At 38.2% G+C, this 21,710-nt stretch overlaps 1 protein-coding gene across 16 annotated transcripts in view; it reads right to left on the reverse strand.

The window, feature by feature from the left end:
* Ncoa3 (nuclear receptor coactivator 3) overlaps positions 1-21,710 on the reverse strand; it is a 129,892-nt gene that overhangs the window by 17,168 nt on the left and 91,014 nt on the right. For 12 of the 16 annotated variants that reach the window (XM_063248209.1, XM_063248211.1, XM_063248220.1 and 9 more), the window contains 15 exons: positions 17,538-17,642; positions 16,019-16,191; positions 15,442-15,542; positions 12,740-12,914; positions 12,058-12,246; positions 11,804-11,905; positions 10,630-10,770; positions 9,936-10,083; positions 8,352-8,743; positions 7,344-8,206; positions 6,020-6,155; positions 4,300-4,497; positions 3,907-4,215; positions 3,683-3,809; positions 680-851 (listed from right to left, as the gene is read on the reverse strand). In XM_063248209.1, the coding sequence (XP_063104279.1) occupies positions 680-851; positions 3,683-3,809; positions 3,907-4,215; positions 4,300-4,497; positions 6,020-6,155; positions 7,344-8,206; positions 8,352-8,743; positions 9,936-10,083; positions 10,630-10,770; positions 11,804-11,905; positions 12,058-12,246; positions 12,740-12,914; positions 15,442-15,542; positions 16,019-16,191; positions 17,538-17,623 (3,312 nt within the window). In that variant the 5' untranslated portion in view covers positions 17,624-17,642. The remainder of the gene's footprint in view (positions 1-679; positions 852-3,682; positions 3,810-3,906; positions 4,216-4,299; positions 4,498-6,019; positions 6,156-7,343; positions 8,207-8,351; positions 8,744-9,935; positions 10,084-10,629; positions 10,771-11,803; positions 11,906-12,057; positions 12,247-12,739; positions 12,915-15,441; positions 15,543-16,018; positions 16,192-17,537; positions 17,643-21,710) is intronic. The other 4 variants (XM_063248221.1, XM_063248219.1, XM_063248217.1 and 1 more) reach the window with 1 other exon arrangement.

Raw genomic sequence — 21,710 nt, forward strand, 5'->3', positions numbered from 1 at the left:
CCAAGCCTACAGGATGATGGTGTTGTGATATTCAGAATTACACATTGTAAAATTGTTAGGTTTAAACTGACTTCAACTAGCTTGCATCTTGCCTCCTCAAAGTACACAATAACCAGCTAGGCAGTGAAGAAAGAAGTAGTGATAGGAATAGAAGGAAGATGAGGGGAAACAAGGAAAAAGAATTAAGATGTGGTATGCATATATACCAGCTCCTTAAAATGAATGTAATCAGTATATATTGTAACATGTACTAACAAAAATGATTTAAAAGAAAAAAAAATTCCTGCAAGTAATACTACATTTAAAAAACTTATAGTGCTGCAGCAGGAGGAGTGCTGTGAGTATGAGGCCAACCTCAGTTACAAAGTGAGTTGAGGGGCAGCTTGAACTGAATAATGAAATCCTGTCTCCAAAGAGGAGGGGGAAAAAAAAAATTAATGTCAATGAATCATTGTTCTATACTTTCCCAGAATATGATGACATTTGTATAAAATGCTAGGTTGTGGGAATACAATCATGATCATGAAGCATACTTTGAAGATTTACTGCTGGTATCCATAAATAATGCAAGGAATAGAAGACACACAAGCATCCTGCACCTGACCTCATTAATGTGCACAACGTACACAAGTGATCATGGAGAAACACATTCTTCTAGGTCCATGCTGAAGGAACTTACCTGATTCACAAGTTCTGGGATGCCCAAAGCTCGGTCAATTTCCTCCAGGCCTGTTGCATCTGTGTTGCTCAAGAGTGTGTGCAGCTGGTCCAACAGAGCTCTTTCATCACTCTGGCCTTCCAAGTTAGAAGGTGACCCAAGGAGATCATCCAGGGAATTCCTAAGAATTGGTCTAGAAAGACATTTGCAATCAGTTTTAATAATAGCATTTGGTCATAAGACACAGCTCACTTGTTGTAGATTGCTTTCCTAGCACTAGCTCACCTGAGTTTCAATGCCTAGAATGTAGCTCAGCGACAGAACTAGACCTGGTGGGATATGGCTGTCGTCCTGTAATCTCATCTACTTGAGAAGCTGAGGCAAGAGGTTGGGCTGAAAGTTCAAGGTCTCCTGGTGAATTTAATAAAACCGTATCTCAAATAAAACCATAAAAGGGCTGCATATGTGATTTCAGTGGTAGAGTGCTTGCCTAGTGTGCATAAGATCATAGATCTTATGCACCACGATCATAGATCTTGGTGAGCTATGTATTGTACATGCTTGTAATTACAGTTGCTCAGGAAGTCAAAGCAAGAAAATGGAAAGTTCAAGACTATTCTGCACAAAGTAGCAAGACCCTTTCTTAGGTGTTCCTATGTTTTATCTCTAGTTACACACATATGAGACATATATATGACATATATGACACATATATGAGACAATGTCATAAGCATGGATCCTATTTTTAACTTAAAATACATAGTAACTCACATAATACAAGTAAAATAATAAACCAGAGGGCCAGGGATAAAGCTCAGTGGAACAGTGCCTGCCTGGTTAGTATGAGGTCCTGAGTATGCTTTCCAATACAAACAAATAAAAGAAATCAACCAACAAACTAAGCAACTATACAATAAAAAATAGCACATAACATCAATTGCATCTGAAAATTTCACCAGGCCATCTTAGGCCCAACACATAAAGTTTACCCCTTCAACCCCACTACCAAAATGAATTGACTAATCCTAAATGAGGGATAGTAAATGATGAAGGAAAGAGGGAAAGATCGTAACGTTTTGTAAACAAGAACTGAGGTATAATAATTCTAATATCTGAAAATCAAGGAAATAAGCCAAAGAATCAAAGAAAGGATAAAAATGTTGAAGTATCAATGATTTGCAGCTGGAAAAAAATGCCAAAATAACTTTCTGTTATACTTGTCCAAAAAGTTTAAATTAACATGTATAATTCAAACTCCACACACAAGCTACAATAGTTCACTAAACGTGAAAGAGTACAAAGTGAGATATTTATCACGCCTTGAAAAATTCCTGTTTAAGAAAAAAAAACCTGTGAGCTAGGTGTGGTAGCAAATTCTCGAAATCCCAGAACTCAGTAGGCTGAGGCAAGAGGATTGCCTCAGTTTAAAACTATGAGTTAAAGAACATCTTCCACTACTAAATCAGTTCTTATTAAAAAAAAAAAAAAAAACACTTCTGTACTTCTGTAAATGTAGGTGTGGTATGTACACTTGTAATTACAACTTTCTGGGAGAATGACTGAAGCATTACAAATTTAACATCAAGCTAGGCAACTTAGAGAGAACCAGTCTCAAAATAAAGTTTTAAAAAACAGGTGACAATGTAGCTTTACATTAGCTGGGTTCAATCCAGACCAGAATGTATCTATGAACTTGAAACTATTTGATCTCCACTAGGTAAAGAAACATTTAAGTTCATAAAGTCACAGAAATCACTCCTTATTCAATCAATGTTTTTTTTTTTTTTTTTTCCTTCCCTTAGTTTACAGCAAAACTGAAGTCAAGAGAGGACACCTGACAGAGGCATCTTGCACTAAGTTACTGACATGGTTTATTCATTGTGGCAACTTGACAGGTTGAGAAATTTAACTAAGAGACTCTCAGTGGGAAGCCAGGATCCTTACTTTGTAAATATCCAAGTCCATGCAAGAAGGAGGAGGAAATTTGCAGCTTGCTTACATTATTAAGAGAGAAGTGGTTTATTCTTGTTGTCCCACGTTATTCACAGACTGCTATCTTGAATTGTTGCCCCAGTTCCATGCCACTGCCTTGGAACCAGCTGATTATGGACTGAAACCTCCACTAACAGTGAACTAAATAAATCTTTCCTTCCTTCATTTTGAGTACTGGCTATTTTGTCCTGGCAACAAGAAAAGAGTAACCAAGACAGTTATTAACTGAAAATGAAACATGAGCCAAGTTTGGTGGCCCATGCATGTAATTCCAGCTTTCAGGACCATGCCAGTCTGGGGTATATATAGGGAGATTTCTCAATAAAAAAATAAAACCCACAATCTTTCTCACATAAAGATAAATAGGTAAAATGGCCCACTTTCACCACAATCACTGAAATACTTTAAGTAATTTTAAGAACAACTATCTAGGGGCTGGGGATTTAGCTCAGTGGCATAAGCACCTGCCTTGCAAGCAGGCGGTCATGAGTTCGATCCCTGGTACCGATAAAATGAAAAAGACAAAAAAAAAAAAAAAAAAAAGAACAACTATCTAAGCTAGACATGGTGGTATGTGAACATTCTCCCAGCACATGGGAATCTGAGGCCACTCTGAACTACATGGCAAGATCCTTTCTTAAAAAAAAAAAAAAAGGCACTATACAACCCTTAAAAATTAATTTGCAAAAAAAACTGAAACTTCCTCTCTCAACATCATTTAAAAGAACACTGAGAAAACATATACTGGCAAACTACTATTTATTTCTCTCCTTCCTCACTAGATTATCATTTTATTTCAAAAAAAAAAAAAAAAAAGCACCACCTCAGAGAGATTTTTTTCATATGTCTGATTAAACAGTTCATGGCCCTGATAACTAGCAGTACAGCTCTGTCTCTACCTACTGCCTCAGCAGAATTACAAGCAGGTACTTCAACTACAAAATCATAAAGAATTCTTTTTCAATCTTTTTTCCTATTCTAACTCTTTCCTACATTATTAACATTTTGAACAGTAATAAAATAAGGTCCTACCTGTTTTGAGTGCCATGAGGGATTTGTTCCATGGATAGCATGGCATCTGGCCAGGAACCTGGTTGATTAGGTGGTGTTGCTTGGGCATAGTGATTCACACCCATACCCATTGGAATCTCACCAGGTTCTGGGGGAGCAAAAAGAAACAGTGTTAAATTTTCAAATAAGCCAATAATAAAAACTGCCCTAAAATAGCTAATAATTTTTTGTTTAATGACACATACTGATCTGGAGAAGCTGCTGTTGCTGCTGCTGGTGCTGCTGTTGTTGCTGTTGCTGTTGTTGTTGCTGCTGCTGCTGCTGCAAAAATGGCCTTGCACCAGGAATGTTATTTGACCTAAGAGGAAAAGTTGACATAGCGCCGGCCATTGAAGGTCTGGGTAAAGAACAGGGTAGAGAAGCACTGTAATCTCCTCCAGGCCTTCCCATAGAGTTTGAACTCATAGGTTCCATTCTGCTGGCCTTTGAATTTGGTAAGCCCCAGTCTCCAGAGTTAGGAGTCTGGCTCACAGTCACATTTCTGTTTGGTACACCTAAAACAGGTAAAAATGATTAGGTCTTTTCCACAGCATAATGAAATTCTACTTAAGGTCACTAAGATATTAGTAATAACCTACCAATGTTTGAGCTATAATTTTCCTGACTATCCATCACTCTTGGAGTCCCACCCAACATGGGCTGCTTAGGTAACATAGAGAAAGAACTGATATTCTTTATTGGAGGACTGGAGCCAACAGTAACAGGACCATCTAAAGAAACTGCTCGGCTATATGGTGGACGACTGGATGGCACAGACTGTGGACTTCTCAAACCTGCTAAAAACAAAGAAGGATACTACATTAAATGTCCTGCCAAACAGTACTTGACAGGCTGAGATACAAGAATCACCACAAGTTTGATGCCACACTGGGCTATGTAGTGAACTTAATTATAGCCTTAAATACATTATCAGTACCCTGTGTAAAAAATAGAAAAACAACAACACATAAAGATCAAGTAAAATATATAAACACTACCACCATTTCCCAGGAGAATGTCACAAAAACAACTATTCCCTAAAAAAAAAAAAAGTTTTTAAAAAAAAATGCATCCCAAATAAGGTATAAACAATAATCAGTGTTGACTGAAGTCTTGGGCATTCTTTCGTAACCTGGTATAATCATTAATATTCAGATTCATGCCTTACTAAAAAATTCACTAGGTTAAGGATGTATCCCAGTGGTATAGCGCATGCTTAGCATCCATGAGGCCACAGATTCAATCTTCAGCACCACAAAAAAGGGAAGGATGTGGGAGAAGGGAGAAAGTGAGACAAGGTGACCAATAATTTCAAACTTCTGGATCTTATGTACATGTACTTATTAAACATGGAATGAGCATAATTTTGGACAAGTGATTTGCCTTCTAATCAAGAAACAAATCCCTGCTGTATGTGGTAGCACATGCTGGTAACCTCAGCTCAAGAGGCTAAGGCAGGAGAAACTCTGAGTCTGAGGCCAGTCTGGGATATACAAAGTTCTAGGCTAACATAAACTACACAGTGGGAATTTCTCTTATAAGACCAAAGAGAGGGCCAGGGATGAAGCTCTGCGGCAGATGGCCTAGCTGGCCTAGCTGGCCAGTGCAAGGCCTGCAATTCAATTCTGGGTACAAAAACAAAACAAAGAAAGAAATTGTGTTTTTGTCTTCTAAAACATTTCTTTCCAACTTTTCTTCCTCCAAAATAGGTGACTGATTTGGCTACCCACTTCTGTTTCGAAAACAGTGCCACTGAGCATCAATAACCATCATTCTGGGTAATTATAAATTCTTCTTTTCCAAATAATACCCAAAATATTTCCATGCTTAAATGATCAATGAATAAATGCATAAGAAATACAAGAGAACTTAGCTAAGAACCAAAAGACAAGTTTTAACCTATCATCTGAGTTAATTCAATTCTCTGTAGCTAATATATATATATATATATACACATACAGATAAGTATTAACATTTTCCTACAAATACCATGGTTACTGATACATTGTTTACAAACAGAATTTTTTTTTTAAGAAAAATAGCCTCCCAAAAACCTTTTAAAAACCATAAATGACTATAAAAAAATTTGAAAGGCAGAATAGGAATTCTTTAAGTTAAAAATGGTAGCTATATCCTTTTCTTGGTATAAGAACACTACAAGTGGGCTAGGGATACAGCTCAGTGGCATAGTACCTGCCTGGCAAGCCCAAGGTAAAAAAAATATACATACATACATACATACACACACACACACACACATGCGCGCGCGCACGCGCACACGAACAAGTTTAAAGCAAAACAAATCTGGTTTGCCCTTACCCAAAGAATTAGGTCCTTGAAACATTTGTTGCTTGCTCCCCAGATGACTGCCATTTGTGGATATAGGATTACTGTAAAAGTCAGAACTAGTCAGATCACCAAGAATAGCATCTAGATTATCCAAGTTTCCAGATGGCTGAAAATGGAATTTTAAAAATTAACCTGTGTAATATATTATACACCTATAAATAATCAACAGAATATATGGAAAAAAAAAAAAAACCAAAGTATAATAGTTACCTGAAATGATAATGCCCAACTTAACGCTATTTTCTTAGAACTCCCATTCCCAAACAACCTCCTTAGGATTATGAACATTTTATAAACCACTGAACGTGGTACTTTTAAAGAAGCATTTCTGGGGTGGGGAAGTGGCTCAGTGGTAGAGTCCTTGCCTTGCTTGCACAAGAATCCCACAAACACCACAAAAAATAAAAATAAAAATGAAAATGAAATTAAAAGCACATTTTTCCCCTTACATTAAACATGTAGGTTTCAAACCACAAAAAAAGTGAAAAATTTAAATGAATATTTTCCATCTAACAATCACTAGAAGAAAAACTGATCTTAGCTAACAGACGTTTCCATCTACACATACTTTCTGACACCTTTTTTTTTGGGGTTTTTTTTTTTTTTTTTTTTTTTTTTTTTGGTTTTTTTTTTTGTTTTGTTTTGTTTTTTTCCTTTTTATCGGTACCAGGGATCGAACTCACGACTGCCTGCTTGCAAGGCAGGCGCTTATGCCGCTGAGCTAAATCTCAGGCCCTACACATATAAGTATGGTAAGTAATTTAAGTGGCTAGCTGATGTCTAACAATATTTAAATGGACGCTCTAAAAAGAGCTTTAACCAACAAATGTGATGAGCACTAGCTTGAAAATTAAATCCACAATGTGAGATTTCTTGAAGTTTTTCATTTATTCCTATACTGAGAGGTGATTGGGAAATGCTTTCATAGGGCGTGAGCATGTAAGTATAAAAACTTGGTTATCAGATAAACATCAGAATTACCTGGATCAATTCAATGTTTTTTACATGGCTTGTTCTCTAATGACCCAAAAATTGTCTCAACCCAACAACACAGCCCCCCAAATTTTTAAATTGCCTACTTAAGTTATATCCAAAATTTTATAAAATATATAGTTGACATTTCAAATTGCATCACATGTTTTACAAATGCCCAAAAGAATTACAAAGAAATGAAAACTCACAACTAACTTCCCTTAAATAAACCTTAAAGGAGACAACAGGTATTATGTATATGGTATCTTTCTAAACAGATGACATACAATAACTAATCTGCAACACAGTGAAAATCAGTTACCTCTTCATTTGTTTCAGTCTTAATTTTAGGCTCCTTCTCTTGAGTTGAGCAGGGAATAGTGGAGCTACTGCACATATTTGTTTTATTATCTGTTCCTTCAACTTGGGGCTGTAATTCTTTACAGAGTGCATCACTGGGATCGTCCCTGTCGAGCAAGTATCTGAGAAGTGCATTATTCTCTTTCTTCTTAGGACTTAGCTGTTCCTGCTTGACGGTTCCTTCACTACAAGCAACAGCACTGCTGGTGTCTTTTCCAGTGGCTTCTGCAGTAATCTTGGCTACTTCAGCTGGTGAATTTCCGTTCTGTAGCAACTTGTGTAAAATCCGATGCTTCTCTTGCAACAGTGACCCGTGCATATTGGATGTGGAGGACACACCTCCAGACGTTGAGGAAGAGACTCCAGAGGGGCTAGTGACACTAACAGAAGAGTCTTTACAACTTGAATCCAAGGGGGAGTTGGTCAAGGAGGAATGGCCTCGGTCATCAGAGGAACAGGTGAGTAACTGAAGTAATTTTTTATGACCTTTGCTTTCCAAAGGACCCTTCTGATTCTCCAACCCTTCACCAGTGCTGTCCCTACTTTCTTTGTCATTGAGGTGATCTCTGCTATTTGACATTGTACTCTCCACTGGATTCTGGTCACAGTACAAGCCTAAGGGACTCTTAGCATCCTGACTGATCACTTTACTTGCTTGGGTTATATTCACATTGGGAGAGTTATCCAGTCTGGGTCCTGGTGAAGACAAAGTAGATAAAAGAGAAGTTCCTACACCTTCACTAATGGCTTGCAGGGCACTGAGAGAGCTACTGGAAAAACTGTGGCTCCCTGTACTGCTAGAAGATCCCATGGGAGACTGTACGCCTGGATTTAGAGGAAAAATTAGAAGAGAATTAGGCTATTAGACACTAAAACAATACATCACTTCCTATTGCAAAATAAATTAGTTGGCTAAGAAGTACAGAGGTATGGGAAGAAAAAACTAAAGAAAAACACTTAAGGTAAATACCTGGAACAGGAGAAAACTGATGTGAGGCCATCTTTGGGCTGCCACGATTCCGAGGTGAGATCATAATATTCTGCTGATTAGAGCCAAGCCCAGGACTTCCGTGAGGTGGGCTACTCATGTTGAGCCCATAGTTATTGTTTTGGTAAGAGGACGGTGACTGTATGCCTGGCCCAGCCGTCAATGAAGCAATGTTACTTGAAGTACCATATCTAGCTCCACTCAGCTGTCCTGTGGTGCTGGGGTCTCCCAAGCTGTAGGCCCTGCTGCTCAGCATTTGTAAGCCTTGGTTTGGTGACAAGCTCATGCTACCTACAGAACTGCTGCATCCAGATGCAGAAGGTCTAATGCCTTGACCTATAGGACCTGGGTTTGGTCTATACCCGTTTTGTTCTCTGCAAAAAAAGAAAACATCAAACTTTAACTTCAAAAAAAAAAAAAAAAAAAAAATCACAGGAATGCATTAAATGTCTGAATTATAGTTACAGCAACACAAAAAGAAGATGGGAAACAATAAAGTTAAAGTGAACAGGCCAGGAAAAAAAAAAATTTTTTTTTTTTTTTTTGGTCTTTTTCTTTTTTATCGGTACCGGGCATCGAACTCACAACTGTCTGCTTGCAAGGCAGGCGCTTATGCCACTGAGCTAAATCCCCAGCCCCCTAGAAAATATCTTATACCCAATTTAGATAAGATGACTAATTTGACAATATATGTTTTTGGGAAGTCACAAAATCTAAATTAGAGTGATACCACCACACTACTAAATTAGAGTGACACCACACACTGTACTGTCAAGGATCACCAGTTATGTTAGCAGGAATCTCAACAAGGCCTAAGTAGAGTTGCCTGAAAATATCTGTAAATTACTCAAGATAATCAAAAAATGTCCATCAGTTTATAGTTACCATTACCAATAACACCAGCAGTTACTATCCTTTATTCTTACAAGGTACCTTGAAATTTTAAGTTCATCCCCTAAAAGCAATGTATTACGTTTTAAGAAATGAAAAGCCATGCATGGTGGTATACACCTATAATCCTAGGCAACTGGAGATTGAGGCAGGAAGCCATAAATTTAAGGCCAGCGTGGGTGGGATACCTAGAGTTCAAGGTCAGCCTGTATGACAGAATGAGAATGTGTCTCAAAAAACCCAAACTCTTGTCTATCCCCAAAGAATTAAATATTATACAGGTAATCAGATTTTATATGCTATTTAATAAGCCAAACCTTCCATCCCTTAGATTTCCCAGGAGTATAAAGTGAAATAATCACTTTATATAAAAATATACTAGTAAGTCAGATGTAGTAGTGCACACCTGTAATCTCAGAACTTAGGAGACTGAGGCAGAAGGATTGAGTTCAAGGCCAGCCTGGGCTACAAAGCAAGCTGAAGGACAGTCTGAACTGTATAGTGATACCCTGTTCTCAAAGAGTTATCCCACACACACACAAAAAAATCTAGAAATGTAAACTAGCTTCTACAATCCAGCAATTTCATTTTCTCATTCTTTTCCTTTTGTACTAATAAAGAACTTAAAAACACACTGTATTTAATGTTTAAAAATGCACGGTAATCTATTACTACCTCTGAAGAAAGTGGGTTGAGACAAAACCATGACGATCATTTGTTACAGGATTTCGGAAGAGTTTGCTTTTTGTCTGTGCAGTCACTATAGTTCCATCAGCCAAGGAAAATCGATAAACAGGGGTTTCTGCATGGCCATGAATATAGGCTGTTAAGGGAAACACGTTATTACTATTATATACAATTAGTAAAATAAATACTTGTATACAAAAGATGAAAGGAATGAATTATATTTCAAGAACAAGTATTTTTAAATTCATTGCCAGGAGTGGTGATGCACACCTGTAAGTAATCCCTGCACTCGGGAGGCTGAAGCACAAGGATTTCTGCCAGTGTCAGACCAGGCTGGCCTATACAGTGTGTCCAAGGCCAGTCACAACTACATGGTGAACCCATCTTGGAAAAAAAAGAAAATTTCTTCTAAATCCAGTGAAAGACTAGAGTTGCATCAAAATTACAACCAAAATACATAGGCTCAGGAATAATAGCACTTGGGAGACTGAGGCATGATGATCACTGCAAGTTCAATGCCAACCTGGGCTATGTAGTGAGTTCAAGATAGACTAAATTATAGAATGATACCCAATTATGAATAAGCAAACAGATAAATTATTTTCCTCGCCCCACACCTACAGTCATGTGTATTATAACATACTGAACAATCTAGATCAAAAATCAATCCAAATGTCTTTACCTTCTTGATAGTGACGTTTCTGCGACCATGACTGCCCATCATTAAGACTAAAAAATCTCTGAATACACCTTCGGATTATATCTTCAAAGCCAGGTCTCATGGAGGATCTTAGTGAATTTGTATCTATATTGACGACCTTTCCTGTAACACAAAATAAAAATTTAAAATAAAAGCCTCCCAACAGTATTTAGTGCTGCCAACCAATTGGCTTATTAAATCTTTATTCTGCCTTCTCTACTCCAAATTCTTGCTATCTTTTTGAAGAAAGTCCTGCCAATGCTCTTATGTTCATACATTCCGCTGTGGGGTGTAAAAATAAATCTTAAAACTGTTTTTAAAAATGAAGATAATAAAAATTACAATAACTCTAAAGGGCATATGAGTTCTATGCTGTTGACATTTAAGAATTATTGTAATTTTCATTATCTGTATTTTTCAAAGCTTTTTTTTCTTCTGCTGGCTACTGAGAATCAAACTGAGGACCGTGTACTTGCCAGGAAGGCACTGTACCACTGAGGTTTATCCCAGACATGAAAGCATTTCTTTAGAATAAATGGGCTTTTGTAAGGGCCCGACTGACAACTACTAAAAGGTCCTGAGTTCAAATCCTGATTCCACAAAAGAAAAACGAATGAACGGGCATTAATAGAGAGAAAAATGATACTAAATTCTGATGCAAAATGATACTTGGAGTAAACTGTGCCTCCATATTTGTTGTTTAATTTTTCAAGTGCCAAATATATTATATGCTATGAATGGCGGTAAAATTCACTTAGGATTCTATAAGAAATAAGAATATAATGAACATATATAGTAAATCTTAGTGGGTATAAGCATTTTAATGATCAGGAAGACTGTAGAGATAGTTAATTATTATAACAAATTCCTCTTTTGTCTTTTTTGGGGGTGGAGGGGGGGCAGGAATCAAACTCACCACCTCACGCTAGCCAGGCAGGCACTGCGCCACTGAGCAACATCCTCAGCTTTATTGTAGCAATATTTTTTTTGGGGGGGGGGGGTCTTCTTCATTTTTATTGGGCCGCCTGCTTGCAAGGCAGGTGCTTATGCCGCTGAGCTAAAGCCCCAGCCCCTATTATAGCAATTTTCAAACTGAAGATATGCATATATGCTCACAGATGCAAGATGGAAGCATAGACTTGAACACAGTTTTTACCTGAAAGATCATGTCTAGTAATAAAGCTCTCAGGATTTGATGGAAATGCTCTTTCACCTGTAGTAATACGGCGTGCGACACAGATCATACAGGATTGCAAATCTACAATAAAAAATTTAACCAAATAAAGATTATATAATTGTTTCTTAAAATGTATATTCATTCTATGATCGAAGACAAGGAAATAAATAACAGTTAGAACAATGGAACTAGTGGAGGTATGTGTTTGGTAACATAAATATGACTTCTCTTACCTTCTCCTTCCTCCATCATAGCTCGTGGCTGAGACAAGGCAAAGCACTGCATTGTTTCATATCTGTGGCGCATTTCCTGACTCGTGTTCATGTCTTCCAGTACATCATGTGTTGTTTTTATCAACATACGACAATTAAATGTATGGCTCTTTTGTCTCTGGGTCTCATTTGTCCAGGAAACTCCATTAACTTTGGAAAACAAATTGAAATGACTTTTTAAAAATCTGGTATCTCAGTCTACAGTGTAATCAAAAACTGGAGCTATAAGCCAAGTATGATACTGCATGCCTGTAGTCACAGCTACTCAGCTGGCTGAGGCAAAAGATCGTTTAAACCCGAGAGTTGAATAGTCAGGCATTCATAGCAAGATCAAGTCTCAAGGGAAAAAAAAAAAAAAAAAAAAGCCTATTTTCTCATTACATTTGTTTGCATGGTATGATCTACACTAACATTTCAAAACAGCACTAATATATACAAAACATATGAATTTCAACTTCAACGGAAATCTTGCTATATGTGCCATAAAACAATGTATATTCTATATATTAAGTTTATGGAGGCCATATTTGAAAATTTTTCTAATAACCATTTACCTTGCTACACAAGGTTAATAATCTGGTTTCCTTCAAAAAAAAATATGCAATTTTCTAACAAATAATGAAGGAAAATACTAAGAGTCTACCTGTAGATTTTGGTAAGTTTTTAAGAAAATCTTTTCTGTCTTCTTCATGCAAGATACTGTAGACACTTGTGTTAACCAGGTCCTCCTGCTTATATTGCAAGTATTGTGTGACATTTTCTGACACAAATACAATGTTTCCATCTCGATTCACCACAAACAAGAAACCATCCAACGCCTACAAGGAGACATTAAAACGGTATATGTTACTATAGGTTGTTACACATTTAACAGTATTCCCCTCCTCAAAATTCCTATGTTGAAGCTCTTTCCCTCAATGTGAGAATATTTGGAGATGGAAGTAATTAAGGATAAAAGAAGTCATATGGTCAGGATCCTAACCTAGTATGACAGCTGTCCTTAGAAGAAAGAGATTTTAAAAAAAGAAAGAAAGGCATCATGGATGCATGCACCAAAAAATGAATGACACATTGAGTATAGAGTGACAAACCAAGGAAAGATGACTGAAGAGAAACCAATCAGAGCTATGTCTTGTACTTTAAGCTTCCAAAGCTACAATACAGTTTCTTTTGTTTAAGACACCTAGTCTGTGGCATTCTCTTTTGGTAGCCTTAGCAGAGTAAGAAGACAGACTTAGTAATAATGCCCTTGGAGGGAGGGTACACTATTTAATTGTTACTATAAGCCAGGCATAGTGGACTCACTCTTAAAATCCTAGTACTTTTTTTTTTTTTTTTTTTTTTTTGTAAAAGAGGATAAAATTAAACACAACAAAACAGAACATAAGAAAGCAATGTAAGAGACACAGATTTCAAAGCAAGACAACCAGAGACCTTCACTATCATAGTCTCTTGTTTTCTTCCAAATAATTGTCCATATGTTCCCATACATTGAATTCATACAAAACAACATAGTATAAAACTGATCCAAACACGATGATGAAGTTGTTTTAGGTCTTCAAGACCAGACATAAATAAATAGCTGTCATAGTGTCTCTCATTCTCTTCAAATTAGGTGTCCATACTTTCACGTATGTTGAAATTAAACAAAACACAAAACACAAAAACAAAACAGACTAAAAAAATACTGTTATTGCAAAATCCTAACACCCTTAACAGGCTGAGGGAGAGGCACACTCTGGGCAACTTAATGACTTATGAAACTTGGACAAAGTTAAAATACGAAAAATAGGTAAGGGTAGCTATCAAGTGTGACACCACATGCCTATAATTACAACAATGAGGGAAACTGAAGCAAGAGGATCACAAGATTGAGTATTAAGTACTACCTGGCAAATTAGTGAAAAGCTGCTAAATAAGTTCCGGGAATGTAGTTCAGTGAGCACCCCTAGATTACTCCCGTGAATCACCACAAAAAATAATAAATAAGGCAAGAGAATCATGAACGGAGGTCGGCCTGGGCCACAGAGTAATTAAAATAAAAACGATTGGCTGGGCGAGGTGGCACACCTGTAATCCTAGTACTTGGGGAGGCCAAAGAAAGGATCACTGCAAGTCCAAGACAGCCTGGACTACAATGTTGGGTTCAAGGCCAGCCTAAATGACAGTCTGTCTCAAAAAGATGAAGAGGGGTGAAAAGGATTGGAGATGTAGCACAGCAGTGCTCGGCAAACTCTGGGTTCATATGGGGGGGGGGGGGGGGGCTCTAGAAAATCATACTTAGTTCTTCTCATTTGATACCAAAGTCAGGTTACAGAAATATTATGCTATTTATAAATCAGAATTTACAAATAGGAACTTAAAATTTAATTAAGTAAGGCCAGGGATGTAGCTCGGCAGCACAGTGCCTACCTGGTTAGGTGTAATGCCCAGATTTCCATTCTCCATTATAAACAAACAAACAAACAAAAGCAATACAAGTAAAAGGCAGAAGAAACAAATTAAAACAAAAACAATTTGACAGATAAACTTATTATGAAGGGCTTTAGACTTGTTAATACACTGTGAGTGCTACAGGTTAACACAATCTATGTAACACAACTAATTATAAAACCAAGTTTAAAAAGTTCGACAATACAGAACAAAACGGCAAAAAAGGAATATACAATAAAAGAAGGGTGTTATAAAGTCCTTGCCTACCATACATAAGCTCTGGGTCTGATTTCTAGCAGCACAAAAATTAGCAGAGCATATCAGAATTTGCATAGCATGTAGGAGAGAGTGGGTTCAATCTCCTGAGCTTCCCAAAGAACAAAAATAAAAAGAAAAAAAACCTGAAGTATGCCCATACATTCATACAAAAATACACAAAAAAGTTCAGAGCTAAAATACATAAAATTTCTACCTCTGTAAAATACTGGGTCACTTTTATGAAATGTGTGACCTTTCCTCAACTTCCTTAGTTTTGTATGTTTATTTGTATGTGTGCTTTCTCAATGTGCATTTGTATTTTTAGTGGGGGCAGGACCGTTCCATTATTTGATTGATAGACAGAAGCCTGGTATTTAGCTCTGTGGCTTACATGCCTGCTTGGCAAGCATATGGTCATGAATTTGATCCCCAGTACAAAAGAAGAAAAGAATCGCTGCAGATATATACAGATACAGTAAATATAAGAACACTTTACCATCCTTGTCTTCAAAATAAATACTGAGTTATGTCTCACAGCAAAGTCTTTTTGGTTGCTGCTGTACTCACTTCCTAACCAGGACTTCTGACTATTTCATCACTTTAGACTATATTCAAAGTACAACACTTTGGACAGCTCAAACCTTTTTTATTTACCTGAAGTAAAAGTGGTCCTAAAGAGTCTTTATCAATAACTCCTTGTCCTGTAGAAGATACATCAGCTTTCTGAACATCATCATCATTGGAAACAGCTTTTCCTGAGGTGAGAACAACCAAAGGCAATACTATGAATAGTAGTACATTTAGCTGTTTTAAGTTAAAACAGTTCACACACACAGGTACACAAGCACAAAGACGTACATGCCCTCATTTTAAAATACTAAACTTTATAGTTAGGCAGGAAGGTAAAAGATACTCTAAATTGTCTTTTACTGGTACTAACCTGTGGCTTCTAAAAAGGAAGCTAAATCTGACAAGATGAGCAACACTGACTGACTTCCATTTCTCTGCTCACTGTTTCCTCACTTAGCCAATCCTGTAATCCCTACCCTGAATCACCTGTAGCTCTTACATAAATGAGGTAGCCCAAAAGGCAAATGTAAGGGTTACGGCTGCGGATCAGTGGTAGAGCACTTGCTCACCACCTGTGAGGCTTTCGGTTTGATCCCCAGTTACAGGAAAGGGAAGAAAGAAAGGAGAAGAGAAGGACCCCACAGTAGGAACTTTGTATTACCTTGCTCTTTTATTTGACGTATCTGTCTTACTGTTTCCTTTAAAATTGCACATTTATCAGGTTTGACGTTGAAATTGTCAATATCACTGAGATTTGCAGATATCAGTTCAGCCAATTCTTCAATATATTTACTCTCCTGCTCTCTTCTCCACTTTTCACCACTGCAGGTAAGACTAAAAGGACAGAAAACCCATGATATACCTATCACAGAGAAGCTGTGAGCAGGCTAGCTAAGATGCCAAGGCCAGCAGGCCTAACACTTGAAACACAGCTTCCAGGCCAGCCTGGGCTCCATCATGAATTCGATGATAGGCTTCTCTCAAAAAGGAGTGGTGCAGAGGGGAGGTTGGAGGCGGGGAGGGAGTGGTGAGTAGATCCCGATTCTAACATTACTTTTATGTGTGAACCAATCTAGAAAACTACCTAAATATTACAATAAAGTAGTAGTCCACTGTAGAAAAAAATTCATGCCAATTTAAATTTGATTCTGCCAAGAGGCCCTGGGAAGTTAGACTCAATTCACTCATCCGGAAAAAAAAGAATAATAATCTTTTCTTTACTTTATAAAGGTTTAAAAACAACCAGGTACTTACTATTAGTGAAAATTTAATATTAAGTATGGAATGTTTTCTACCCCTAAAGTGCCATAATAAAGTTCTTTGGCACTGACCTTGGCAAATACTTTTAAAGCTACATAGAATCGCTGCACAGATTATGGTATTTCATTTCTCATTCTTAAACTTGTAATATCATTCAGGGGAAAAATGATGAACCCTCAAAAATGCTCAAAATATAAATTTATACACTTATAAATATCAAACACTATTTGCAACAACACTGATCTGTTTCCCTAACTTCTGCACCTTTCACTCTTGAAATACCGGACTATTAAATATCCCTTTAATTGAATCAGCAATAAAGCTTCTTTTACATTTAAAAAGATACAAAACTCATCAGAATGCTGTACACTGGAATTTCAATCAATAAACATTTTGTTTGCAAATAATTTAGTTCATAAACAAGCATTTGGGAAAGTTTCATTAACTCTGCATCTTCTCCACAACAGTGTAATTAAGTTTGTGAACTAAGGTACCACTGTATACGCTATACATAGGAAAATCACATTATTTAAGAAAAATTTTTTTACTTTTTAGTTAGGCATGGTGGAATAACACATAAAGGCTAGTAAGGAGGTTGAGGCAAGAGGATAACAAATTCTAAGCCAGTCTGTGCAATTTACTGAGATCCCAGCTTACTGAGGGGAGTAGGAATGGGAGAGGGAAGAGAGGCTAAAATGAAGCTCAAAGGCGAAACATTTGTCTAACATGTTCAAGGCTCTGAGTGCCATCCTCAATACTGCTACAAGAAAGGAGAAAAATAAAAACCTAAATCTAACAAAGTAATATCATGAATAAAGGAAGTTGAAATGTAATTTAAAAATTATTTTTTAATTAAAAAAGAAAAATCTCAAAGATAGGATAAAGGAGCTGTGGTAAAGCATCCCATGTGAGTCACCTACCCCTGTCCTGGAGTATCACATGGCAACTTGCGTTTTCGTGAATCAGGGGCCAGTGGATCCAAAGAGTTTTCTCCTAATCCACTCATCTTAAATATACATCAGCAACTAAGAAAAAGAATAATGAAAATATTACAAAACATGCATATCTCAGTGAAGGTGCTAAACAATAGAATGATTTGCATCCTCTAATAATTCAGAAATACTTTCTGGAGCCCAGCGTGCTGGCACATGGCTGTAATCCCAGGACTTGGAAGGTGGAGGCAATAAGAGTTCAAGATCAGCCTAAAAAACATAATTAAACCATGTCTCAAAAATACCTCCCAAAAAATCTTTCTGAGCATTCTGTATCATAAATTAGCATACTGAAAACAATCGCACAGTTCAAGTCAATGCCCAACTTCAACACAGAAATGTTTTCTACTAAACTTATGCATACTGAATCCCACGAAGAGTAAGGCACAATCTCTGTTGCTCAATAAGAATGACAAGAGATTCCATTATTGATAACTTTCTGAATTTCAGTTATATCTAAGTGAACCACAAATAAGTCTTCAAATGAAATGTGTAAATTAGTGACCTTTTTTATAGAAGACCCTTTTCCATTTGACCATTTCATTAACATTCATCATCTAATGCATGTGTACTGGTTGTGTTACACCAAATAACTGATGTCTTATAAGGTGGATATAAAAGAATAGAATTTGAGGTGGAAGGGTTGGCACTGGGCCGTAAGTACCCTTTTTGCAGTTGCCTTGTTTTGTTTTGTTTTTTGTTTTTGACAGGGTCTCATTATGCAGTATAAGGTGGCCTTGAGCTTACTTTCTGGCCCAGCCTGATCTGAAACTTGCACAGACCCTCCTACCTCAGCCTTCTAAGTGCTGGAATGAATAAGTGCTAGAATTACAGTCGTGTGTCATTACGCTTGGCTAAAAAATTACTCTAATATTAAATGATGATAAAATACTACGCTGTGGTTAAAGTCTCAGTAACGAAGATAGTATTTCTTGTTGCAGAAAAGCAGCAGATTTTAATGCTCAGTAAATCATATGTAAAGATATCTATAAGGCCTTCATTTATCACAAATTTTATGTGTACAAATTTCTTCGTTAGGACAAATGTTGTTCTAAGGAATGGCATATCAACCAACAAAGCTGAAAAGTTCTAAACTGTTATTTCTAATGTTAAAATACTCAAGGCATGGTAGCTAATCTGGAAAAGTATATTCTGAAGGACATATGTTTCCACTAGATGGCAGAACAGTACCACAAGAGACGACAGTGAAACAAAATGTGAAACATTGCAATATGCTGATCAAACTTAAAGCAATGAAAATCATGACTAGTCAGGAATTCTGGATTACTGCATCATCTCTATAGATAAAACAGGTTCATTTTATAATTTTCATAGTTAAGTATAAAGGTAGACAAACAAATGTATTAATGATTTGCTACAGTTCTTACCCCTGGCTCTCTGTCTGTCTGTCTGTCTGTCTGTCTGTCTGTCTGTCTCTCTCTCTCTCTCTCTCTCTCTCTCTCTCTCTGCATTTCTTGATTTCAGACCTCCTTCCTAGCCCAGTTCACAGTAATCATGGTAGACACGAGTTTCCCACCATGCTCACTGTCACTCATCCCAAGCCACTCCCCTCACAGAGAATTACTAAGACCTGGTAATGGCTCTGGGATGAAGCCAACCCTTTGTTTTGGTGAGCCACCATCTTGGCTAGACCTGGACACCTTGGTTGCCCATAACTGTATATATCCTCAGTGATTTTATTCTTACCTTGGGTTGCAGTAGAAGTGGCACATTGGAATTAACTGACTAGAATTCCAGTAAGTTCTCCTTGAGATTATAATTATAAATCTTCCTGAACCCCAAAAAGGAGAGGAAAGGGTTCTCTATATATAATCACCTACACCCTGAATACAAAAGTTAGGGCTACAATAAATATTTGCACCCCCACCTAGTAACCTGTGCACATGATGTAATGTCATAAACCTAATAATGTCACACAAAATATTACGTTGAAGTTGCCAGTGAAGAGTTTAAGAATCTATTGAAGTGCAAATTCATCAATTTCCAGTATAAACAAACAAACTAATTAATGTGAGTTTGCCTTTAGTATACGTACAGGGAGACCACAGAAGGCTTTAAGTCTTATAATGTATAGTACAGAAAAATACTGAAGTAAAGAACTATCACTGGATCAGAATCAAAGGCTCGAAACAAATTCAACCTTCAGATGTGAATTCCAGATCCTGAAGGCACTTTTCCAATTATCTTCATTGTCTGAAATGTTCCTAGTAGAAGAGTCCTACACTTTACTACTTAAAGGCATTGATATAATATTGTACTTTAAATAGGATTACATTTAAGTAACATACTCTATACAAGTACCACAAATATACAATAGCAATTTAAGCTATCTTCAATGTTACCAGGATATGATGCTATATATGTATTATTCAACCATACGGAAGTCTTGTCTTATCGTGCTTTGTTTTGTAAAAGGAATCTTATCACAAAGTTCAGGCTGGCCTTTAACTCACTATATGTAGCCCAGGCTGGCCTGAAAATCACTGAGTCAGCTTCCTAGAATGCTGGGATTACGGACGTAGGTACACTTTGTCTGTCTGTGTGTGTGTGTGTGTGTGTGTGTGTGTGTGTGTGTGTGTGTGTGTGTGTGTGAAAATGCATGTGTACCACCAAGGCCACCTTAATCCATGACAAAATTTAAAATTAAATTTAAACGAAGTGTGTAGGGGAAAAAGTGTTTTGAATGTTTCATTACACCTTCTATACATAGAAGCTAAAAGAACATGTTGGCAGCTTAAACATTCAATGAATAAACTGCTAAAAAATGAACCTTAATGGAATAATACTAACAGAAACTAAGAAGCAACAAAGACTTATATTTGCTGGCTCAAAAAAAATTCAAATTTTTGTATATGACTTGGCAGTACTGTTGGGAGCCGTAGCCCCGAGCCCGGTCGCCTTACTTGGCGGACGTGAGGCCTGTAGTAAAGAGTAAAGCCTGAGGTAGATTACCCCTCCCATCGAGCACGTTAGTTTCCTGCTTACCGCGTAAGCAACCCGCTCAACAATATAGTCTGCCTGGCAACTGATGATGTTAGCCAATCAGCTTGCCTTGCTTACTTTAACATGATTGGACACTGTATCCGTATATATACTGGTGCCACCCCTGGGGGGGAAGAAGAAGCCCGGAAGTAGAAGCCCAGAAGGAGCCGCGGGGAGCGGACCAAAGGAGGCTTCGGCTGGGAGCGATCCCAGGGCAGGCTGTACGGAGAAGGAAAATAAAAGAAAAGGTTGTCCACTGCCAGACTTTGTCGTGTGTCCTTCCTGCCGGCCGGGAGCGACATCGACATTTGGTGGCCCGTACGGGGACTGATCACCCCCGAGACGTGACAGCGGACAACGCTCCAGTACAGAGCTGCGAGACAGGTGAGTTGGGGATAAGCCTGGGCTCTGGGTGGCGCGCACCTACAGGGCTTTTAGACTCCTCTCAGGCTCACGCGTAAGTGGCGGATTCCTTGGGCCTCACGCGGTGAGTAACATATTAAAAGATGGGAAACATGCTAGGTAGCAACACTAAGAGCGAGGGTGGTTGTGGAGAAAGCTCTCAAGAGCTTACAAAAGTACGCAGGGTATCTGAGCAGGCCCAGTCAGGGAGCTCCCGAGAGGGGCCCGTCAAGGGGAACAAAGATGCTAAGGAGAAGGACGGGGCTCTAGCCTCGGAGTCGTCTGACTCCGAGGACGAGGGAAAGTTGAATGGCAAGGAGGCCAAAGAGACCAGCTGTCAGGAGCCTAAGTCGCTCGATAAGGAGTCGCAGGGTTCTTTCCCAGCGTTGCGCCGCGAATTGCGCTCCGCTCAACCTGGTCTGCGGAGGAGTAGAGAGCTCCTAAGCGCTCCCCGGCGCGAGAGGGAGGCGAAGCCTTCCGCCCCACCTTGGGGGCTGTTCCCGGAGGCGATCCCTCACCGCGAGGCGGCCGCCCGGGAGCTCCCTTCCCCTTCACCAGAACAGGAAGTGATGCACGGGCCCCCATTTTCCGCCCAATCATGGCCGCCGTCTTATGCTCCGCCGCCGGCGGGTCGGTATTTTTACAGGCGGCTATGGCAGGGGGGACGTTTGTCTCATGAGGTACATCCACCACCTG

Source organism: Cavia porcellus, unplaced genomic scaffold (genome assembly GCF_034190915.1).
Source record: "Cavia porcellus strain 051 isolate PalLab524CR breed Dunkin Hartley unplaced genomic scaffold, mCavPor4.1 scaffold_5, whole genome shotgun sequence".
NCBI classification, from domain to species: domain Eukaryota; kingdom Metazoa; phylum Chordata; class Mammalia; order Rodentia; family Caviidae; genus Cavia; species Cavia porcellus.